This window comes from Zonotrichia albicollis, chromosome 3, assembly GCF_047830755.1.
Source record: "Zonotrichia albicollis isolate bZonAlb1 chromosome 3, bZonAlb1.hap1, whole genome shotgun sequence".
Classification (NCBI taxonomy): Eukaryota; Metazoa; Chordata; class Aves; order Passeriformes; family Passerellidae; genus Zonotrichia; species Zonotrichia albicollis.
Window position 1 is genome coordinate 58,690,691 of NC_133821.1, and position 23,044 is coordinate 58,713,734.

The 23,044-nt window shown below is 42.1% G+C and overlaps 1 protein-coding gene across 5 annotated transcripts in view; it reads right to left on the reverse strand.

Annotated features, from left to right (window-relative positions):
- Nucleotides 1–23,044, reverse strand: part of LOC102070476 (SAM and SH3 domain-containing protein 1) — a 525,772-nt gene that overhangs the window by 113,330 nt on the left and 389,398 nt on the right. Inside the window, exon 1 of one of the 5 annotated variants that reach the window (XM_074537562.1) lies at nucleotides 1,790–1,990. The exons of 3 other annotated variants lie outside the window; for them this stretch is intronic. In XM_074537562.1, the coding sequence (XP_074393663.1) occupies nucleotides 1,790–1,852 (63 nt within the window). In that variant the 5' untranslated portion in view covers nucleotides 1,853–1,990. Of the gene's footprint in view, nucleotides 1–1,407; nucleotides 1,570–1,789; nucleotides 1,991–23,044 lie in introns of those variants that run through there. One more of the 5 variants, XM_014268594.3, reaches the window with a different exon arrangement.

The window sequence follows — 23,044 nt, forward strand, 5'->3', positions numbered from 1 at the left end:
TACTGAAACCTGCCAGAAAAAGACAGAAAGAGACTGTTCATAAAGTAGCAACTGTGTGCTCCTTACAAACTGGCAGAACTGACTCCGCTTGCATTCTAAGATTAAAATCATTAACAGTGAAAAAGTGTACGCAGTTGGGTGCTATTAAACTGAACATCAAATCAATGGAGAATTTCTATGAAGAAAAGGAATAAGACAGGTTTTTGAACCTGACTTTGAATATTAACAATAAAGTCCATGTCATAAAAAACATTCAGCATAAAATGGTAATTAAATTATCTGTTCAATTCTATAACATTTCTTCTGAATTGCATCCTATGGGTTTACCATTCATTACGTTCCATGGTAGTTTTCCAAAAAGTATTTCTCATAATATTCTTGAATGTCTGCTGGTTAAATGTTAACAACAAAAACTAGCACGCATCAAGCCTATTCATTTGCTTTTAAAATGAATAAACAGGCACTCCACTGTTGATTACCACATTCCTGTATCGCTGGAAGGCTGCCAGCTCCAGTACGTATATAACGTTAGTATTTGTTTTTTTGCTGAGTGGCAGTCCTCTGCGGTAATTATCATCTTGCAACTAAAGTAAATATTATTCTCTCGCTGCAAGTAGAAATAAAGGATTGACTCTTCCTGTATTTTTACTGTTTGCCATCCAGTCCGTCCTGTCGGTACGCTACGTGCCCATTAAACGTAATTCCTTGCGCCCTCGTTACTGGGGCCATCTCTTTTGTCTGTAACTAGTGAATTACGAGGATTAGTCGCTCCTCTGAAGATCACCGGCGCAGAAACTCCACGGGCCGTAACCGAGCAACTCGTCTCCAAAAAGCTCCCGGCAGTAAGGGCTCCAAAGCCGGCGCCGGGGAGTGCCGGGAGCGCTGTGGGCCGGCCGGCCGTGCCCGGGACCCCGGGGCAGCGCCCCCTCCGCGGGGGCTTCACCCCGAAACGCGGGCGGAGGATGCAAAGGCTGCAGCGACACCGCCTTAGCCCCAACTGCCCCGCATCGGCGGCACGCCGGGCCAGCGGGGGACAATGCGCCCATTGATCCGGCTGAAGCAGCGCTCCCGCCGGGGAGCGTCCCCGCCAGCGGGCAGCCCCTGCGCGGACCCGCTCCTTGCGCGGCCCTTCCGCCCCTTCCACCGCGACAGCCCAGAGAGCTCCTCCGCAACGGCGGTGTAGGCGCTCACCGACACAACCCGTGGCTTTGGCCATGAAGTTACTTTTTCTGGGACGTACGCGCCCGCACACGGGCACGCTCCAACTCGGGCAAACTCCGCAGCAGGTGCCGGGAAGCCCCGGCGAACGCCCCGCAGCATCTCCATCTCCCCACCCCATGCCCTCGTCCCGCGGTAGGCTGCCCCCACGGCCGCCCCGGTCGCAGACCCCGTCCTCACCACACTCACCAGGATGCCCATCACGTCCTCCCACAGCTGGGCGAACACCTCCGACGTGCCGCTGTCCGCCGGGGCGGCGGGGCCGTCCGCCCGCTCCCCCTCCATGCCCCGGCCCGGCCGTCGGATCAACGCCGGCTCCCCGCCGCCGCCGCGGCCGGCCCGCCCCGCCCCGCCATCCTCCCCCGCCCCGCTCCGCTCCGCTCCGGCCCGCCCCGGGACACCGCGGGACGGCCCCGCCGCCCCTCAACTTTCGACCCAGCGACGGAGCGGCCAGCGGTGCCGCTGCGGCCCAAATCTCTCCTGCGCCGCCCGCCCGGGGGCTCGCCCGGCGCATGTGGCCGCCCCAGGGCGGCAACAAAGGGCCCAGCGCCGCCCCGGCGGCTGCACGCACCCCGAAAGTCCAGAGCGGTGTCGGGACAAGCGTGGTCGCCGGCGCAGCTCCTGTTGTTGCCATCCTCGTTACCCCCGTGCCGGTGCCTCGCCTGACGGCCAAGTTAGCAGCGCTTTCTTAACACCGGGGAAAGACTCTCTGGGAAGAGGTGTCAGACGCACGCGTCTCACGGCGGCAGGGCAAGGGGCACCCTGTTAGTTCAGGTTCAGAGTTTGGGCACCGGGACCGCATCATTCTCCTGAGGAGCGGTGGTCTGCCACCTATCGCCCTTGGGGCGGGACTGTGAGAATGCTGCCGCCCCTACGTCTGTGCCCCATGCTCCCTGGTACCACTCCCAATTCCCCATTATAGTCAAATAATTACTAACTACAGACAGCAGCAGTGATGCTCCTGCATTCTACTTGGGAAACTACTAAGTGCTCACACACACGCACTTCTTGTGGAAGGCACATGAAATAACAGTGGCCAAATCCCACTGCCTGTGAAGGGAAGGAGTGGCACAGGTCAGCAGAATGACCTGAAGGCCTATCCACCACCTCACACCTCACTCCCAGCTTCTGCTGTGACCAGCAGCAAGGAAATCTTTTCGTGCTCATCCCTAAGCTTTGAAATGTTTAGATGCTTCTTGAAAAGCTCCTGTTTCAAGCTGCCATTTATTGGAAGCACCTGTCTGCCCAGGGTGGCAGGGAAAGCAATGTATTTAATGGATACACAACTGTCACATGCTGGCCAAGGATTTTGAGGGCTCACAAAGCTGAGCAGCCAGTGAATCCTCCAATGTCCCTCCTGCCCTGCCCTGCTTACTGCCAGGCTGTATGTTACATGCCCTGCACCACCCAAACACAACTCAGGGCCTGCCCTAGAACCTGTGCTCCCCTCCAGGCTGTCTACTCAGCCCAGGGGTCCCCTGGCACCAAGCTCCGCTCAGCCCACTCACCAGCCCTACAGCTGACAAGGCTCCCAATGAGGGCACAGCACTGGTGGCCTGGGAGGGCTGGAGCAACAAATGATACCATTTGCTGTCAGGGCTAAAAATAGTATCTGGAGAATGAATAAAGGAAAGTGTGGTTATTGCACTCATCTTCTCTCAGTGTTCTCAACAATGCTCTTTTTCTGTCGTCAAAGCTAAGATTTAGTTTGTAGACTAGCACTGGAGAGGAAAGCTGGCCAAAACACTTCCTTTCTCATCAACTGCCACACAAAGAAGGGGATAAGACTTTTCTAAGCACTTTGTTACTGCAGCTTTTGCTGGAGTGGTTGACAGCACAAATTGAACAGAGAAAAGGAGGCGGGGAGCAGAGGCAGAAAAACTAAAATAAAATTATGCTGAGAGAAAGTGGTAAAGAAACCACTGATGACTGACCCTCCTTTAGGATGCACATGTAGGATACACCCTGTGTAATCCATCTTATTGACTAGTAATGAGAAATAATGAAAGACCCAAACCAGGTATAAAATCTCTTCTAATTGGCCTTTAAATTGTACACAACTATAAGCCTATGAAGTACGAGACTAAAGGCGTGTCAGTGAAGTCTCTTAGTGCTCTGAGATGGCTTGCATAACTCAAAACTGGTTTAATTACTCAGGAGTAATTTACTGACTGACCCTCTGAAATTCATGTTGAACCACTTGCAGTAATAATGTCAATCTACTTTAAAATATCTGAACGAAGCTCACTTGATCTCAGGATTTAAGTATTCTGGGTTCATCATGCACACTATCTTCAGCACTTTGTCTTTTTTATAGACAGAGGCATATTAAGAAAAATAAACCAACAACTCCAGCACACAGCCTAACTCCCCTCACTGTTGTGTCTTGGGCAGCAACAGATGAAGATCAAATAGGTGCCAGGGGCAGTACTCCCACTTGCCTGGCTCCTCCCTGCCAACTGAGGTCATTGCTTCTGTGCAACAATGACTACATCACTTACAGAGGCGGGCCCTGAACAGCCACACTTTTCAGCCTTGCAGTACAGGTAACAGAAACTAGATTGTGAATTGTGGTGGTCCCAGAGCTGCTTCCCGAGCCATTATGTCATCCCTTCTGTGGAGGCAGCAGCTTTCATCAGAGAAGCATGATGCATGGCTGTGGCAGTCTTCCCCTCAGCCTTTAATTTGAGACACAGAGCCTTTGATTTCAAGAAAGTGAGATAAGGAAAGAAAGATCTTGCAAAATCACATGACTCCAGGCACAGCTGCTTTAAAAGCAAATGGACATGAGAGAATCAAAACAAATCCAAGGCAGCTTGCAATAGCTACCATCTTCTATGGTCTTGCAATTATAGTATTTATGCATTTTCAGACATTCACAACATGCCATTTTCACAAGACATTAAATGACTATAACATGCTAAAATTATTTCCTGCTCTTCTCTCGAGTAGAATCACCCCCTTCTAGATAGGACAGGGTTCCTCTATTTTAATGAAGCCAATGTCCTGCAGAACTAAATCCCAGGAGTATTTTACAAAAATCAGCTGCAACAAGAGTATAGAAGCTTTAGAAAAAGTAGGAAATTAGATCTCAAAAGGGTTTTGAAGCCCAGCTATGAATGCAGTATTTTGTGTTACAACTGCTACTACAGAGTAACAAATTATTGGAAATTTGGCATGTTAGAATACAGTTTTTGTCTGCAGTTTTTATCTGTGGTTGCCGAGATGATAACTCCAGCATCTACAAAAGACTACTCTCTAAAACCATCTTGTGCTGGACCTCTCTACAGCAATTGGAAAAAATAAATCTTATCCATTTTCTGAGATGTTTGTGACATTTCACAAGAGCTCTGACCAGGTGTGTTTCAGAAATCTTGAAAAAATGGTCACTCTGCACCTTCAGGGTAGCACTGGGCAGCAATCCTGATGTGATTCCCCAGTGTGTTGCAGTCACAAAGTGACTATGAAGCTCCCTGTGGCTGTTCTGCAAATCTCTGAAAAGGAGATTGAAACAATTGACACATATGTGGTTAGTCTAGTCCTGCTGAGTTATGGCAGATGCACTGTGCAGATGAGCCTGTCTTCCTATCACTCCATCAGCTACGCGTGGGTGTCAAGTTAATATGAGTTCCCCACATGTACAAGCCAGGCAGGATTAACCAACTTGGAGAGCACTGCTCTGTATTCCAGAGAGATGGACTTTCTTCCAGAGGAATACTCCTAGCTCCAGGTTAAGGTGGCCCTAGAGAAGCTCATCTTTCTCCTTTCTTTACTGAGGGTTTAGGGAGATGGCCCTCACTAGGACAAATTCGTTCTCTGTGAAAGGCACGAACCTCAAACACAAACCTCTGAGTCATTAAGGCAATAGATGACAAACTTTCTCTTCCAAACAGGTGTGTGCCATCTCACCCCAATTGCACATAAATGTGTCAACAAAGCATTTAATAGGGAAAAACTGAAATATGCATCAAAATAAACTAGAAAAGCCAACATGCACTATCACAACTGTTGTCATCTGCATCAAAGGCATTTAATCCAGGAAATCAACAACCTTGAGCACTTTTAAATCAATCAATTTTAAACTATATTCAAGGTTGCCTCAGAAAGGGGATTATGCTCTACAGAGTAAATGGACACCAAACTTCATGAGCTCCTGATAAATGACCTGAGGGAAATGGCTTCCTGCTCAGAGACCTGGCAATTAACTCTGCATGCATGAACAAAACACATGAGGTTTCTCAACATCACTAACAACACCCTGCCCAGTAGATCAAGTCCAAATTGGAACATCAAAGCCTCAGAGAAATAAATAAGCAAGCCACTGTATGCAGAGAGGCTGCAGGGAAAGGGAGAAATAAAAATTCCAGCTAGTTCCTGCAGGTGACCTGCCAAAGCCCTAAAACTCTTACACAAGCACATGACAATGGAACACCTATTACCAGTGATTGCATCTCCTTTCAGCTCTCTCCCTCCTCCTGCTCGGTGGAGGTCATCAAATTGAAACACGCAAAGCTTCACATCACAGTCTTTGACTGGAAATGCAGCTCTTAGTGGTTGTAGGCTTCATCCCATCAACTTATCAAGATCCATCTTAAGACAATTTTATCTCATTGTCCTTGATACATTTTTTTTCAAAGTCCTTCTAAAATATAATTTCTTTTACCTCTCCTGTTCAGTTCTTCTTTAAGAACTGTTTAAGTAGTATTACTATTTCTGGTAGCATAGTCCTTTGGAGTAGGGATCACCTGTATCAGCCAAAGGGGCCAGCAGCTGCTCTCCAACAGAATGCAGACGTGCCAGCAGCTGCTTCAAAAACTGCTCTCTGCTGTGGGATAGAATGAGGACCCATACACCTCACCCATCAGTCAATCTGACAAACAGGCTGTCACTGTCCCAGACCCTCCCAGAATGTACATGCATAAACTGTAGAGAATAGAAGATCCATCCTGCATCCATGATCCATCCATGTATATTCCAAAAGGGTCATATTTCAGCACCTGCCAGTTAGACATCTATAGAAAATAAAATGTTCCTGATTTTAGAAGTGATAGACAGTACTTATCCAGTGGCTTTAAAATGGATGGTATTTAGATCACATACTATATACTGTATGGTCAGAAATCATTATTTATTCTTTTAGAAGTTTAGCTGTCAGCTCCCAGTCTTACTGCCAGCCTTATGACCAGAGTAGCACATCCCAGTAAGAGTGGCACACTAATATGCCCAACAGAAACCAGATGGAGTTAATTCTGTTTAATTCTATCAGTAGAAAGCAGTTAGGAACAACAAATTGCTTTATTGTGACAGAAGTCTGAACTCTGCACACTACACCAAATCTATCATTCCCCTAGATATCAGTATTCTACTAGATTAAAAAAATAGAAGGTGGAAGAGACAGATGCCCAGTGGAATTATTCCTGTAGTCTTAATATTTTGGGCTAGCACCACACTCAGTAGACACAGAAGTACTGTGAAGGTTGTCAGGCTTCATTTAAAATACAGTAGCTGTCATTTACATGAAAAATCATATAAGGAAAAGAAATCTAAACACAGCAAGCATCACAGCCCTCCTGGAAGGATATCTTTTGACTCATAAGGAGAAAGGAAAGGTTGACTTCCTTCCCTTCCTGCTCCACAGAGGCCTCTCATATCCTGCCCGGTTCCCCTGCCAGTCATGGAGCACAGCACCACATTTCTTGAGTGCAAGGTGGTAGCACTAACTCAGCCAATGGAGGGCTCTGGGAGCTGGAGCATGACTGGTGAGGAGCACATATCCCGAGGGAAACCACAGCCACAATCCTGCTTAGGTGCACATCAAGCCACTCCAGAAGTGCCTGCAGATCAGGACTCCAACTGCTTCCCACAATGTCAGGCACTGTCTAGAGATTGTCCAGAAATTACTAAGACTTTTTCTTTGTGTTACTTCTGACTTCTCTACCTAAACTGAGCATCCCCTCTTCTCCACCTGCACAGCAAAACCAGTCTTGATGTGTTGTTTTTTCTTGTCAGCATTGAAATAGTTAGCATTCACTTTTTCCTTAGCTTTCTGCAGCACTTTTTACAAAATGTTTTCTAAACCTTTATTATTTTCTCAGAAAAGAGTTCAGCATCCTTTGAGATACCTAGGGGTAATCTCTGCACTGTCATTCACAGGAGGTTGCTCTATGGATTGAATTATTTTCATAAGCAGCTGCTAGAAGGGATGCGTGCAAATTTTTTTGTAAGAGACTTACAAAGGCCATAGAGACAGAAGTATTAGGCTCAGTGTCCTTTGGCCGCTCTTCTCCCAAATAATTTTAGAACTGTGGAAGTAAAAAAAGTGAAAAGCTAGCCTCAAAACTGGGAGTAGAACATCAGTCTGTCCTTTTTCCAAGCGTGGTGTCCTTTGATTCCTTTGTTGAAACGCCTAGTAAATTACTAATGAAAAGGAGTCAGATGATCTCATCCTAAAGCACATATAAAAGCAGCATAAGGTACAACTCAGTAGTGTGTGGTAACTGTGTATTTCAGAGATGCTCAGTGCTGATATAAGTATCACTCCAAGTTAGCTGCAGCAAGATGAGAAGAGCATCAACAGAGATGACCAATCTCACAGAGTGACACCTATATTACTGCTCACTTTGTGACCAGCACAAATTTTTAAGATAAAAAAGCATGCACCTCAGAGATGATGCTTATTGCATCTCCCTTTGCAAGGGAAATGAATGTTTTTAAAAGTAATACTTCCTGGAAAAAGAAACCCAAGAGCTTTCAATAATTTAAGTTTCATTAATTGTATCTTTGCAAAAGCAACCAAGGAAGAAATGCAAATGCAGATCTTTAAATAAAAATGTTACCTGCCTGTTATAGAGAAAACTTTGCAGAGTTGCCCTTAACAAAATATTATTACAACAAAGTACATGTGACCCAAACAAGTCAACTATAGACAGATGGAAGAAAACAAAAGATGAAGAATTGCTTAGCTTCTCATTCAGAAAAGATCACATCCATCCAAAAGCTACCTCCTCCACACTTCACCTAATACCCATTCCTCAATTTACCTATTAAATAGTGCCATAAAACATAGCAGAATAAAAATTGCTCCTCAAATGATTCTCTGAAAGTTAATACTCTCCCCCTCCTTTCACCTCCATTTGAACCAGCAGAAAACAGACCCTACCAAAGCCTGACTTTCAGTCCCACAAGGATTCAGAACTGAGCTTAGGCTTTGCACTTCTAAAGCCTATGTTGTAAGTCACATAAATATATTAGCAGCAAAGGAGTAAGTGGGCCTAGTTAATGCAGAATCTGACCAAAGAAACCTGTATGATGCCCTCAGGCACAGTTTCTAGATGTGTTTTCTGATGATCTAGGCACAGGTGACCAGATGTGATCATCTGATGTTTGCTTGCATATCGCGTCAGCCTGAGGTCAATTCTCCCTACTGCAGCCACTGGATAACAATGTACTGGCTTCAACCTCTTCTTTCAGATCAGTTTCTCTTGGGGTAATTCCTGCTCCATCACCAGAGCTTCTCCTCTTGCTTCCATCCCCAGAAACAGCTCTCATCAGCTCTCTTCCCTCGCTTGCCAAACAGCTGCCCTATCTTTCCTTTTAAATGCTTTCTGCCCATTCTCCAAAGCACCACATCTGACTAAAACAGGGGTCTCCTCCCCACGTGAGAGCTGCACCCCTGACCGACCTGTGTGCCATGCAGCAAGCCCAGCTATGTACATAAAGAGAGTTTGTGGAAAAACAAATGGCAGTTGACCAGCAAGCAGAAAAGCAGTTGTGTTGCAATTTTTGTTGTGATGATTAGTGTTCAAAAACCACAGATGTCAGGGACCTGAATACTACACTTGCATTTAAATATAATGAAATTTTAAAAGTAAGACTTTTGCAGTGCTTCAGCTTCAATTGTCTAAGTCATTAGGGTGCATCTTCATTTTTTTATTGAAAAATAAAACCCAGAATTTACATCTCCATTACTTAAAAAACAGCAGCAAATTGAAATTTTTACATCACTGGCTGCAGGTGCTAGGATGTTAAATAAATCAGCAAGCCAGTGATGAAATCTGGAGCATTCACAAGACTGACAATGTAGTCAAGATGATAAGTACTCATTTCAGCTGTGGCTGTAAACACAGGCATGAGCTTGATTCAGAGTCTGTGCTCCTCTAGAGAAGCCTTATTCTTCACTGCCCAGCAAGCTGTACCATCAATCACTCTGGACTCTCTCAAATCAGAGTTTCAAATTGCCATGGAAAAATATAATAAAACCTGCTTTGCACTCTCTAATGAGAGTTATGAAAGAAATGGAGAATCATATCCAATCTGTAGATTTCACTTTTCCTATATTGTTAATAGCGTGTTTCACTTCATAAAACTTCATTCAATCCTAGAGAAAAGAGAGAAACGGCTCTATACAAGCAGACCCACACTGCACTTTGTGTCCATAAATTCATTGAAGGGGCACAAGACACTTATTACTTGTACAACACAGTGAGGAGGGGGAGTAATTCCAAGGAGCAGCTGCTTCCAGTTAGGGTAGCTCAGCTGGAAAGGAGAGGTGCCTGTCAAAGTAATTAAAATGAGAAGAAGCCATCTATCTGAGACTTCAGCTTTTAAGCACTGGCCAACCCCCTCCCAAAATGTAATTGTATATAAAAAAAAAAAAAAAAAGACAAGTGAAAACAGGCTTAAGCATTGCTGAAAACATACCTCCGAGCTATTCTCTCAATAAATATTTTGGGAAGTTCACGAACAGAAGGATTATTGTGACTGTGGTGGTGTGAGTGGGAGGAATTTACCCTCCACAACTCAACCAACTGCATCAATGATGATAAAACAGCCCTTGAGGGCAGTGAGCTTACTGCACTGGCTCCACGTTGATGAAGTTTTACAAGAAATTTTTTTTTTTGTTTAAGTATATGTAGAGTAGGCTGGTAGCTCTAGTTCTCAGAAAAAGAAATGAATTTTCATTTGCAAGGATTTAATAATTAGGTAATTCTATTTTACAAGGCCAAATATGCTGCTTCAATACAATGTGTATCCTGTAGCAATATATGACTAACAAAAAGCAATTGAGACTTGGGTTTTTGAAAATTACTAATACACTTGATCCCCCAAGTGCATCAGACGTTCCTTTTGACTTCTGTGGGAAGATGTTATTTGTGAGAATAGATTTAAACAAACAATTGTTGCTTGGCTAGATGAAGGTTAAAGGGACTGGAAAAGATGCAGCAGTTATCTGAAAGCATGAAGGGTGTGTAAACACCAAGGGGAAAGCCAGATTGCAGAAGAAAGCTCAAGAGGGTGTAACTCAGGGCAATGAGGTAAATAAATGTGTTTTTAAGCCCTGAAATACTGGCTCATAAAACAATGACACTATTTGTGCATACAAACTGGTCAGTTTTGTCACTGTTGTGTGTCACTGAGGACAGAATATGTGAGCGGGAATAAAAAGAAATGAAAAAAGTAGCTATATCATTGAGGGGAATATAGGAGAGCAGTGGTAACCCTATGTCTTAGGGACAAGCCAAGTGACCTTATGGATACTCTGCATATTTGCTGTCCCTATTGCTGAAGAACGAGCAGCAGGGATGGGTGGTGAGCACACAAGGCTTTGGGCTAGATACAATCCATGACTTAATTTCACATGACTCGCAGCTCCATGAATTATTTTGGGTGGTTTTAATGGATGAGTCTAAGGGGTATGCTATCTGAGCAATTGCATGGAAGTCTGAAAAGCCTGTGTGACCCTTAGGTTTCCCATGGTAACACATGAGGCATTTAGGGAATACTTAAGCACAGTAAGAAGACAATTTTCATTACTGACCAAATTTCAGGGGTGTATAGAGAAATAAAGTCCCAAAGATAAAAATTATTCAATTACATATTATTATTTATTTATTATATTTGTATATGTAAACTGGATGTGCAGATAGATCTAAGAAAAGATTGCTTTTAGGAGGTAAGGAATTTGCCTTTTTGACACATCAAAAGGTATTCTTCAAGTGTTGTGATACCTTTTAACTCCTAACATTTTCCAAATACATACTAATAGATATGGACTTCTTATGAATAGAAAGGAAATATAATTGTCCTCTTGGATAGTTACTTAAATCAGTTTTCAGTGTACAAAACATGATTTAAACATATGCTTTCTATTGCCTGTACTTGCCTAGCTAGTGTTGGTCTGCAAGCAGAAAATTATTCAAATGACCCCCAACATGCACAATATTATCCTGATCTGTAAATAGATTCCAGCAAGGGAGAAACAGGTTTTAAATATTTTGGCACCCATTTCCCAAAGTGTGTATGTATACAGGTAACAGAGGTTAAATAGCCAGATTATTTTATATGGATGCATGAAAAAGGACTATAAATGGCTTTAGGTATGACAGAAAATTCAGGGCAGTGTCAAAGGGCTAAACACTATTAGAGTACTTAGTGAGTCTGGTGCTTCAAATAAGCTTAACCTGCTCATTTTCATCCAAGAATGCCCAAGCTTGGCTTCAAGACACAAGGATTTTGGCAGTAATAATGACTGCTGTCTCCATCTCTTGTTCTCACTCCTGTGCCATGGTAATTATAAGTGAGGGCTCATGAAGAAGAGAGTTCAAGAAGGCTAAGGGAGGGCAAGCACTGGGCTGGAAAAACACACAAATGAATTATATACTGTTTCTTTTTCTACCCTATTATCCTGTAAGAGTTTTAAACAGCCAAATGGATTTGACAAGAATTAATTTCGTCAAATCAATCTAATTTCCTACTTTGGAGGATAACTGGTAGTGGATAAGAAGTAGCAGCAGCTGGAATACATATTGAATTTAATAAGGTTTCTACCTTATACAACACAGCTGATACCATTATAAGGTGGTACACAAGTGCTTGAAAGAAACACTTTCAGAGATTAGTTTTCAGTGGTTGGCACCAAAAGGAAAAGATATATTGAGTGAGGTTTTTCAGGGATCGCTTTTTCAATATTTTAATTAACAGGTTGGCCAGTAGTATAGAGAATTTTAAATTCTCTATACTCATTAAATTTACAGATGACAGACAGCTAGAGTGCTTGAAAATAGTTCCTGAAAGTGCATTTAAAAAAAGTCATCTTACTACAGAAGAGCAAGAGAGTACCCGGTACAGCCAGTAGGATACAGAACCACCTGCAAGATGTAGCAATCTGAGCACTGCTCACCAAGCCCAAGCTGTCAGCTGGAGTTCTGGGTTGTGTTTTGACCCAGTGTGCCCTAGATGTCAGGACTGACATGGACTAACGAGAGAAAATGTAGAAGACAACCACATAAATGAGATGCTTACAAACAGAGATTGAAAGAATGAGGATGCTCTATCCAAGACAAAAGAAGATTGCCAGAGAACGGGATAATAATTTTCAAATATGTAAAACCTTTCCTTCACTAAGAAGAACAAACTTCTCTATCTATGGGGATAGGGCAAGAATGAACAGGTTTAATTGCAGCTGGGGAAGTGTTCAGTTAAACACTAGAAAAAGCTTTCTAACTGCAAGGTTCATAAAAGTAATGGAATTGATTGCCTGGGGTCAGTGTGGTGCCTTCATCACTGTCTAACCTGTTCTTGAGAGCCTCCCAACATCCCATTATTTCAGTAAAACAGATTCTGCTCTGGGGCTTGGAGCTGGCTACATAACTTTTTAAGGTTTCTCCTTTTTTATTTTAATAAATATTTTTTGTATTTTAATTCTCTATACCAGACTATGAAGTCCTTTGCACAGCAGCCAGCACTTTCTCCAAAGGAGTCTGAATGACACTCATGCCAAAAGGCCAAGATACAACGCCACAAGTTAGAATTAGAGTTTACAGGTATCGAGGATCCACAAAGGCCATTGAAATGCTTTACATGACAGTGCCACAGAAACAACCATTGTCACCTGGAGAACTTTTATACAGGCTATTTGTAAATACTAGCCTAATTCTAATTTTGCTGCTGAACTGAAGATCTATCCCAGAGTTTGCAACCACCTGGCCTGCTTTTAATATTAACATTTGCACAAGATGTTTGAGTGGCTGTGGCAGCATGTAACTGATATGACTGGGGATGGCAGTTGCCAGAGGGACAGGCTGCTGCACAAGGAAGCCAAGAATCTCAAACTCAATATGCTTCATAAGAGTAATTCTAAAAATTACAGCTGCTCATGGGCAAGAGGTTTGTTTGTTCATTTATACCCCAACTGAAATGCATTAAATACTTGTTTGGATATTCCTATCCCTCTTGGTCATACCCAGTGCCAACCACTATTAATTACAGCTACCTTTCTGAAAGTGAAATCATCACCTGCTTTCTCCAAAGAGGCAGTTGCTGGGAAAACATATGTATCTTTCAGGATTTAAATGCTGGAAGCACATTGCAAGTGTGGTTTTCTTGTGTACACCAGACCTGCCAGGGAGTGTACAACCTTCAGGTGAGGTTACACTTGAAACAGTTACGTTTTTTGTATGAGACATATATATGTGCAAGAACTGAGCATGATGGTGGCATGTTAAGATTAGCAAAAATAATTGGGACATATTTTCTTCTCCGAGACCTTCTCACCTGCCAGCCTTTTGGAAATAAGGCCTCCACCACTTCTGGAATCCCCAAACCAGACATTTGCAAAATCCCTCCTTTGGGAATCTGAAGTGGGAAGGAGGAATGGAGAGATGTGTGCATTCACACATTTCCAGAGGAAGAATTTCACCCACATCTTCGTGTTTTTTTATGCATACTCGATTATGCCTGTCATTATGGGATTTCACAGACAGTGCTGCTATTTCTATTAAAATACATGCACACAGTAGCATCTGTGGCTATACCTAATACAATGTATGGTAGCCAAGTCCGGAGCAAGTGACCAATCAGCCAAAATGGCAAATTCAGCACCAAGGAGGTATGAATTCCCAAGAGGATTCACAGGCCAGTTAGCAAGTTACTGCTCTCACTCTTCATCCAGCAGTGAGTTAAACAAGCTGCTCCTGAGGAAAAAAGGGCTGAAATTCCAAGACCCACGCTTTCCAAGGCAGGATGCATGGAGAATGTAAGGCTCTGTCAATTAGATACAACAGTAAAATGGCATCCCATCTGCTCTACAAATGTCATAGAGCTCCATAGCACCTGTCTGGGGAAGAAAAAAACCCCACCAAACACAAAAGAGCAAGAGTTTACCACAGATTTAAATACTTATGTGAAACAAAGGCCTCTTTGTGCTAGAGCTTTCTGTAGCAAAAGTAACTTGGAAAAGTTTGGATTTGTTTTTTAGTAGTATTTTATATCAGATAATGAAAAAAAGAAACACTTTCCACACTTTAGCCATACCACAAAAGTCAGAGTTGCTTTTGTTATAACTTTGAAGGTGCAAAAACTATAGCTAAAGACTCCACTGACAGAAAAACACTCCCTCCCCTCAAGTAAAAATTTTGAAAGAAGCATTAAGTTGACAACTTACACTTTACGTATCTCATTTCCCTTCCAGAAGGGTCTAAACACATTTGTAGTGACTCTAAGCTTGCATATTGCAAAAGCTACAATGCCAATCTGACTTCACCCACTCATTTCTCTGGAAACAAGAGCAGTGCAAAGGAGCAGCAGGAAGTTTCCTCTCTCCTTCAATATCCAGGCAGGGTTCTCCCTGTTGCACTGAGCAGACAGAAATCCCAGCACTCCTTTCCCGCAGCCTCTCAGCATCAGCCATGTAGGCTTGCTTTAAAATGTCTGAAAACTAATGAAATTTGCACAAAATAGAAAATTAGTGTTGACATGGATACAAAGTTATTACCAAGGCTTGTGAAAAGAGCTTTTTTCCTCCCCCCACCTTGGTATGACTATCTTCTCCAGTAAAAACAGAACTTAATATTAAATCATCAGTGGTTGGACTTTATCATAGCTGAAAATTACCTCGGCAGCTGTAAAAGGGATTTCCCTCTTTTCAAAGCAACTTGCCCAAACTGCTATGATGCCAGCCACCCAGAAGTCAAGATATTATAATTCTTGCACTAATAATGAGTGACAGTGTTACCAAAATTAGAGTTCCCAAAGGAATGTATGAAGTAAAATGTGAGTTTTTGTCTACACATAAGGTCCTGAAAAGTCTAGAAATAAATAGTGCAGGAATAAATACAGGAGTCAGAAATTAAGAGTAGTGGGACCTGGTGTTGGAAGCCTAGTTACTGATAATTCTAGATTTTATGTGTGGACAGGCACTGACCCCTGAGAGAACACTGCAAATTTCTTGAGACAAATGTTTGCCCAAATGGATCTCCTATGTTGTTTGACTTTCTAAGATGTTTTGGTACCTCTCCTACTATTACTTAATACGCATTGAGTGTTGATTACAGAAGCATCACCTAAAGAACAAGATCTGTCATACCGTACAAAACATTACTTTCAGATTAAAAGCATTTTCACTCTACATCTGAGTCAGAAATAGAGGGTGAAGAGGCACAAAGTTAAAGTTATCTCCTATGAGAAACACAGCAAATAAGTAATTGAGCCAAAAAGGAAGTCAGGGTTTTCCAAAGTTGTGGTCCAGGGCACTGCCAATGGGATCATGCTATCTGTACTCCTTGTGCTGTAAATAATCACGCACCAGTACAGGCTGCACATCACATGTTTCATGACTCTAGGAAAGCAAAGATATTTTAGGAAATGGTCTGTTTTGCTGTGAAACATTTATACAATGAGGTATAACAGAAATAAACCTGCTAAAAAAATTACAGCAACAAGAGGAGAAAATAAGCAGCTGAAAGGAGACACTCTTGTACATGGGAAGGGTAAGTGCTCTGTAAGTCCCAAATCATGTAAAGACATGGAAGCACTTGCTGGAAAGTAGTAATTCTGTACTATGTAGTGCATATACAAATGCAGAGTTTTCAGAAGAAACTGAAATATCAACTATTTTTCAAGTATTTTTGCAAGGAAACTTGGTTCATGAGAACTAAAAGTATTATAGTTGGGAGAATTTTATCAGCACCATGATCATTGAGGAGGGTAGCATAGCAACAGTTAGATTTCAATTCTATTTTCCATGTAAAGCTATACTAATGACAGTTATAGAAGAAGTGGATGTTACATCATAGGGACCCGTGGTCATCATTTACTAACACTGTACTGAAGATGAAGAATCATAGAGGATTAGCTACAACTGCACTAACCCAAATTTATATGATACAGCAATATCTCTTCATTTCAAGCACTCACATCTTTCTGGATTTCATGTTCTTCCATAAAGAAAACTGTATGGCGATATGGTGAAAGGGAGAAATGAAAAACAAGAGATTTAGAATTATCTAGATCCTGAAAGCCTTTCCAGATCATCACCACTGGAATAAAATGACTGCTTTTGAAACCTCTGCTGCTAATCTTTGCTGCTTAAACAGATAGCAGATGCTTCCTCTTGTTTACTAGCAGTAATGCAGGTAACAAACACTGAATTCACCACAAATTCCTACCAGATTGTATCTGAAGCTGTGGTTTTCCGCTTGTGGTTCATGGACTTCTGAGACTTCACTAAGTATCTTAATGAAGTCCTTATAAAGTCATTAGGAAAATTTCTTAAGTTTTTAATAGTCTTAAATTCACCACACTGATTTGCCTAAACATCCTCAGGAATACAGAAAAGTTGCAAATCACTTTTGCTGTCGAGAGTTTGAAACTAACTAGAAGATGTATGGTGTCAGATCAATGGTTAAACATGCAGGGAATGCCATTTAACACTAATTATTAATGGTAGCCACAGCTAATCCATGGAAAGTGTTGCCAGCAAAAAGTACCTGGGATAATTGCTTATTCTGGGTCAGTTTAGTAATCAGTTTTCATGGCAAAGTCCAAGAAGTCAGTGACTAAGTAGCACAGAGGCTCTCAAATGCACCATCACTAAACTGCACCATCTTTAAAGTAAGGAGGAAGGAGCAATCAAGTGGTGGAAGTGGTCACAATATTTTCAAGGAAATGACAAACACTTTTAAGATGTCACAAGATTTTTCTCCCAAGTTTTTAAAAAAAAATTGTTTAGAAGTTTGTTTCCCTTGGTTAGGACCTTGGTTTTCTTCCCTTGTTGTTTGCTCTTCAATTTATCAGGAGCCCTGCCTGTGTGGGAAGTGCTTCTGCTCCTCTCCAGGTGCTCAGGCACCTCAGTGACTTCCTGCCGGAAAGACTTCTGGTCTCTTTCAGGAAGAACAGAAAGCTTCTCTTACTTCAAAATGTGGAACAGGAAATGCATAAAAACAAACCCATGTTTTCCTAGGGAAAGTGGGACAAATTTGGATAATAATTGGGCTAAGCAAGACAGCGCAGGGGCTGCCTCAGCACCACCTTAGACCCTACCAACTCAAGTAAAACACCAGGCAGAGAGGGGCACACATGGACATGTGGGCACACACAGATATGATGGGGCTGCACACACAGGCTGTGCAAGGGACACCACCAAGAACGCTTTGACTTCTTTCATCATGGAATAATGGCTCCATGACAGATTCCCCACTATTCCACTGTTATCCATCTAGTGAAGAAAGACAGAGAACAACAAAGTGAACTAAATTCTCCCCTCTCAACTAGAACAATGCAGACTAACAGTCAAAACCCAGGCAGATGATTGGAAAAAGAAAAAAAAAAAGAGCACAAACTATGGAGAGGGAAAAAGAGATACAGGAGTTCATTGTAAGGTCACAAAAGAGACAACAACAAATAGCAAACACTGGCTATCATATTAAAAGCCTGTGTGCTAATAAAAGTCATGAAGAATAAACCAGGACAACCAGATGTCTTATTGCTAAAAAAAAGTAAGATATCTAACTGGCAGTAGAGAAACTTCCTTGGAATTCACACAACTGAATTACTAATGTGGAAAATGTACAGCTTGTTTGGGAATGATGGGCAGGGGAGAGACCTGTGGTTTGATTTCAGAGGTAACCTAAACTCATCCCAAACTCAGAAACAGAGCAGAAAGCCCAGTTAGTTTGAGGGCATTAAAAAGGGAGGAAAATAACAAAAATTCTCATACTGTTCAACACCTACTTCAGGTGACTACATCAGATATAAAGCTGAATAAAGATTCAGCCCATACCTGGGCTGAATAAAGATTCTTCCAGAATAGTACCACACAGAGCAGAACCTGCTGGTAAGCAGAAAGACCTAACTATCCCAATGCTGCTGAACCACAAACACCACAGGCCACTAAGCATATCTTTGATATGTGAGAGGAAATGGTCATGGCAGATGTGGTTTGGGCATGAAACAGGTAGAGAAACTGAGTCCTCTCGCTCCCAGAGAGGTCACCAGAGCAGTCTGGGTTGACACAGGCTCCCCAGCCCCTTGCAGGGCTGCCCCACACCAGCACCCTGGTCCACAGTGCCTCTGCCCTCCAGCTGTCATTGCCATGGACAGCAAAATCCTCCTCCACACAGTAGCACAGATCCAGGAGAGGTCAGTAGCACAGATCCAGGCACAACAGTGCAGAGGACAGAGAAAAGGCAAGTAAATGTTTATGGGCCAAAAGTAGGTTTCACATGGGCCCCACTGATCTTTCAGTCTGATGTAAATCTGCAGGAAAAAGTGTGAAAAGAAACACACATACTATTTTATAAGCACATGAGGATTTTGAGGTCACTCGCCTTTGTGAGCAACTTTGTAAATTACTGTCAAATAAAGTTAACTTTTGTTCAGTAATACACCTTACAAATAAGAAGGAAACAAATAAGATACAGCTTCATTTTTACATGGTTCCCAGTGCTGCTTCGCATGGCACATTCATGAAGAGAAGGATCTACATGAAACCGCAGACGACAGGGCACATCAAAAAGTACTTGCCGGTCATTCCTCATCAAACTGGAAAGATGCATCAAGACATTTGCACATAGTCATTATTCTTACAGTGTACTTGTTTAGGAATTGTTCACATCTTGAGTCTTGTGACCAAGACATCCATCCTCTCCAGATCATGGTGCTCATCTGCAACAAGTGCCTGAGCCTGCAGAGGACAGCAGAAAGTGCTAAAAACCCTGAGTAAGAGAGGACCATGTCTGTTGATGACGATGATGCAACCTGATTTCTGAGTCTTCAACTGCAGAAAGCTAGACGGAGCTGCAGGAATAACAGAGAGCAGATTAGGTACACAGATGGATATGGAAATAAGAGAAATGGACTAAGACAAAGGGGAAGCAGTATGCAAAAAAGACATTGTTGCAAAATACTTCACTTGGGAAGAAATAAGTTAGGAGGATGAGCAGGGGATGGGAGACAGCTGGCCCTGCGGCAGTTCTCACGAAAGCATCTGCAGGCTTCAGGCTGAGCAGGAGTCAACTTCTTTCCTGCTGTCATAGAAAAGCAACCATTAAATAAAGATTTATTAACAGATGGCATGTAAAATAAATTGTTCGCTCTCCTCAGCATTGCAAGACCTCTATCATCTGGGCTATGAGACTCATTCCTAACACTGCACTTCAAAAAAATCTCAAGCAGTTATGAAGAGTCCAGAGGAGAACACCTTAAATAACCTAGAGGCCTAGTTATTAGGTCCACAAAACATGTCCTTCTAAAAAACCAATTGCCTGGGAGTTACCACTAGCTCAGCTGGAAGACCTTCAACCTGAGAATTTATGACAGTTGACATTTCCTTGCCCCTCTACATGAAGTTACACAGGCTTTTTTAAAATAGAAATGGAGAGGAAAGATTTTTAGTCCTTTTGATTTTACAGTGCATGAAAATACAGTTTCAGCATTTTTCAAATACTGAAAAAAATCCACTGAGCATAAAAGAAAAAAAAATCTCTTGGGGGAGAATTGCTTACAGGAGACTTCTCATTATTCAGGAAGCCTAAACTAAACTTGTGCAGCTGAGATCAAGAATACTGCCTATTTACAACAGTCTATAAGAGGAAGAAAACTGAAAGCATTAAAGATGCTGTTCATATTTTATGAAGAACCATAGAATAACATCCAGTTTATTTAATTTTATTTTTATACCTTAAAATAGACAATCTTCACTTAAGAGATCCTCCCTCCATAGTGATACTTTCTTACAAGATATTTGAAGTGGTGTACTTCAAACTCATTTAAATCAGACGTATAACACCACTACAATATATTTTACTTTTTTTTTTTACTTTGTCTACTTTCTGCTTTCAGAGGAAGATTCAGTCCTCTTTTTATTTAAAATTCTGATGTAGCAGAAAATGTGAGATGATCAACTTGTGGAAATCCACTTATTTAGTTGGAACAGGAGTCTCTGTGGGAACTTAAAAAATAATTTAGTCCAGGCCTACACATAATTTGAAGAATTAACAATCTTAAGATCAATTTCATAACACCTATTATAAAGCACATACGATAAAGTACTGTAAAGTACACTTTATACTTCCAAAATTTTCAGAATTTATTTTGTTGTAGTCTGAATTTTTTGAAGTTTTCAAGTTACAACTAGCTTATACAAAAGGCACTGCCATTAACAGTGACAAGTCCTCATTTCAATGCCAGCAGAGAACCATACTACCATAAGCTTTCACATACAAAGTTTGTAAGTCATGTAAAAGTTCCAACTGAAAACCAAACTGATTTTCTGATTTTAGTTCCCTAAAGGCCTTTGGTTTGACACCTAATTTAATTCCCAGAGACTGAGAAGTGAATATTCTGTTGATTGTACTCTGGGATCTTAAAGCTCAGCATGTTGCTAACATCCGTGCATCACTGGAAACATTGGATGCCCCCAGGCACGTTTTTTCCCATCTTGACTGCATTTTCTCAACTGAATTACCCCCACCCATTTGGCAGACAAAAGGCTCAGAGGTATGCTCTGATTCAAAGGCTTTACTTTGTAAGGGAAAGTCACTCTTAATTGAGATCTCATTTCTTGTGCCATCCCTGGGGAGTAGTAACAGTTTCAGCCACCCAATGAATCATTGAAGTTTTTCTTTTTATGTTCTCCCATAAGGATGCCCTGAACAGAAAATTAGATCTAAACCAAGTGAACACAGAGGAGCAACATTCAGTCTCTCTTGCCTATAAAACAATGACAATAGGTGACTAATTAGAAGATGTAGCAAATGGAAAAAAAACTGAATTCAAGCTAAATTCAAGAAGGAAGTTTTCACTAATATTAAAGCAGAAAGAGAAAACAACACCCTGCATTACTAACTTTCTATCCACATCCTACTTCTCAAAATTTGTATTTATCACTCTCTTTCCTTGCAATTTAAACATTCCTCATATTCATATTGATCCACAAATTTCATTCTTAGGGATAAAGCAAATGTATAAACAAATACATAAATCTTATCTGTAATGATAATAAACTGTCTAATTTAATTTCTTGCCTTTTGTCTGAGAGGACAGGAAGCAGCAGAAGTGTAATGCTTCTATTTCTCAGGTGAAACCAGTTTGAAAGTAATACTCAATGTCAGGAACTACTAAATTCAGCTATAATTAACTATATGACAGATTTCTAAAAGGCATAAATGTTGTCTATAGTTTAAGACAATATAGAAATATAGGAAGATGGAGTGCTCTCAGTGACTTACCATCGGACACTGATGAACAGCAACTGCCTTGGCAGGAATTATTAAGTTTATTCTTTACAGCCTAGACTATTCTCCAAAATATCTGTGCCACTCACTTCTCCATCAACATCCAGACAGAGAAAGGGCAAAAAACCCCATCAGCCATCAAAGCAGTACTTCATACTCCAGATGAAAAGCATCAGCAAGCAAAACAGTCCCATTCCTGAGGAAGAGCCACGTGTCCTAAAAATGCTGGGTAACCACTCCTTAAAACACAAAAAAGTAAATTGACGGGCACATTCAAAGGCTCACAGGAGCTGAGCCAAAGGCCTTGCTGACTCCCCAGCACTACACTTCAAACAAAGGCAGAGCCACCCAGCTGCAGTTATGTGGCTGCAGCCCCCCCTTTGAAAACACCTTCTTCCTTTCCTGCTGGACATGTGTCACTTCCAGCACCACGTGCTGCTGCCGCTAACACTGATGTGACAGGTCCGTGCCTGGAACACACACGGGCTCTCCAGCCTGAGCCTCAGCGGGGAGCAGCCAGCCCTGCTCCCCAGCAGCACCCTGAGGGTACCCTTCACCCAGAGACTGCAGCCTTGGCCCAGCCCAGGCTGGTCCCTTCCCAGCTTCCCCTCCAGACTGGACCAACCCAAGCTCTGCCGCTTACGAAAACAGCTGATAAGGATTGTACTGCCAATCTGTTGTGGCCCTCTGAATCTTATCTAGGACTAAAAACAGCAGAAGCTTTGTAGCTGCACAAATGAAAGTGAGCTTGGAATGCAGAAAGCAAGTAAATGTGTTGAAAACTGTATGACTTATTCCTATGTACACATACACAAAAAAATTTCTCTTAGGCATATGTACAAACACACTCATGAAAGATTTTAAATGTTAAGCCTTTAGCAAGATCTCTGCATGTAATTTTCTAAAATACCTTTTAGCTCTATTTGGAAGCAAATTAAAAACCCAACACACTCTATAAAAGACATATCACTACCAGTTCAAAAGGGGAAAAATGATTTTGAGATGGAGGGTCATATGTAAAATCCCACCACACAACTGTAAGTCAGTGATGCTCTAAGAGTTCATCCTTTCATGTTAAAAATGTTTTGATGTGCTTCTTAGAGGAGCAAAAATGGCATTGCTGTTTTGAAGTACCAGAAGTGGCAGAAAACCACTTTCTACAGATGATGGTGACTCTGATGATTTTAAATAATTACCCCACACCACATTATTTGCATAAGCTCACCTTTCCAACTCAGCAATTCCTGCATTTGCAAAGCAAAGCTGTGCTCTAGCAGCAGATCTATCCAGCTGCTATAGGTGACATTTTCATCTGC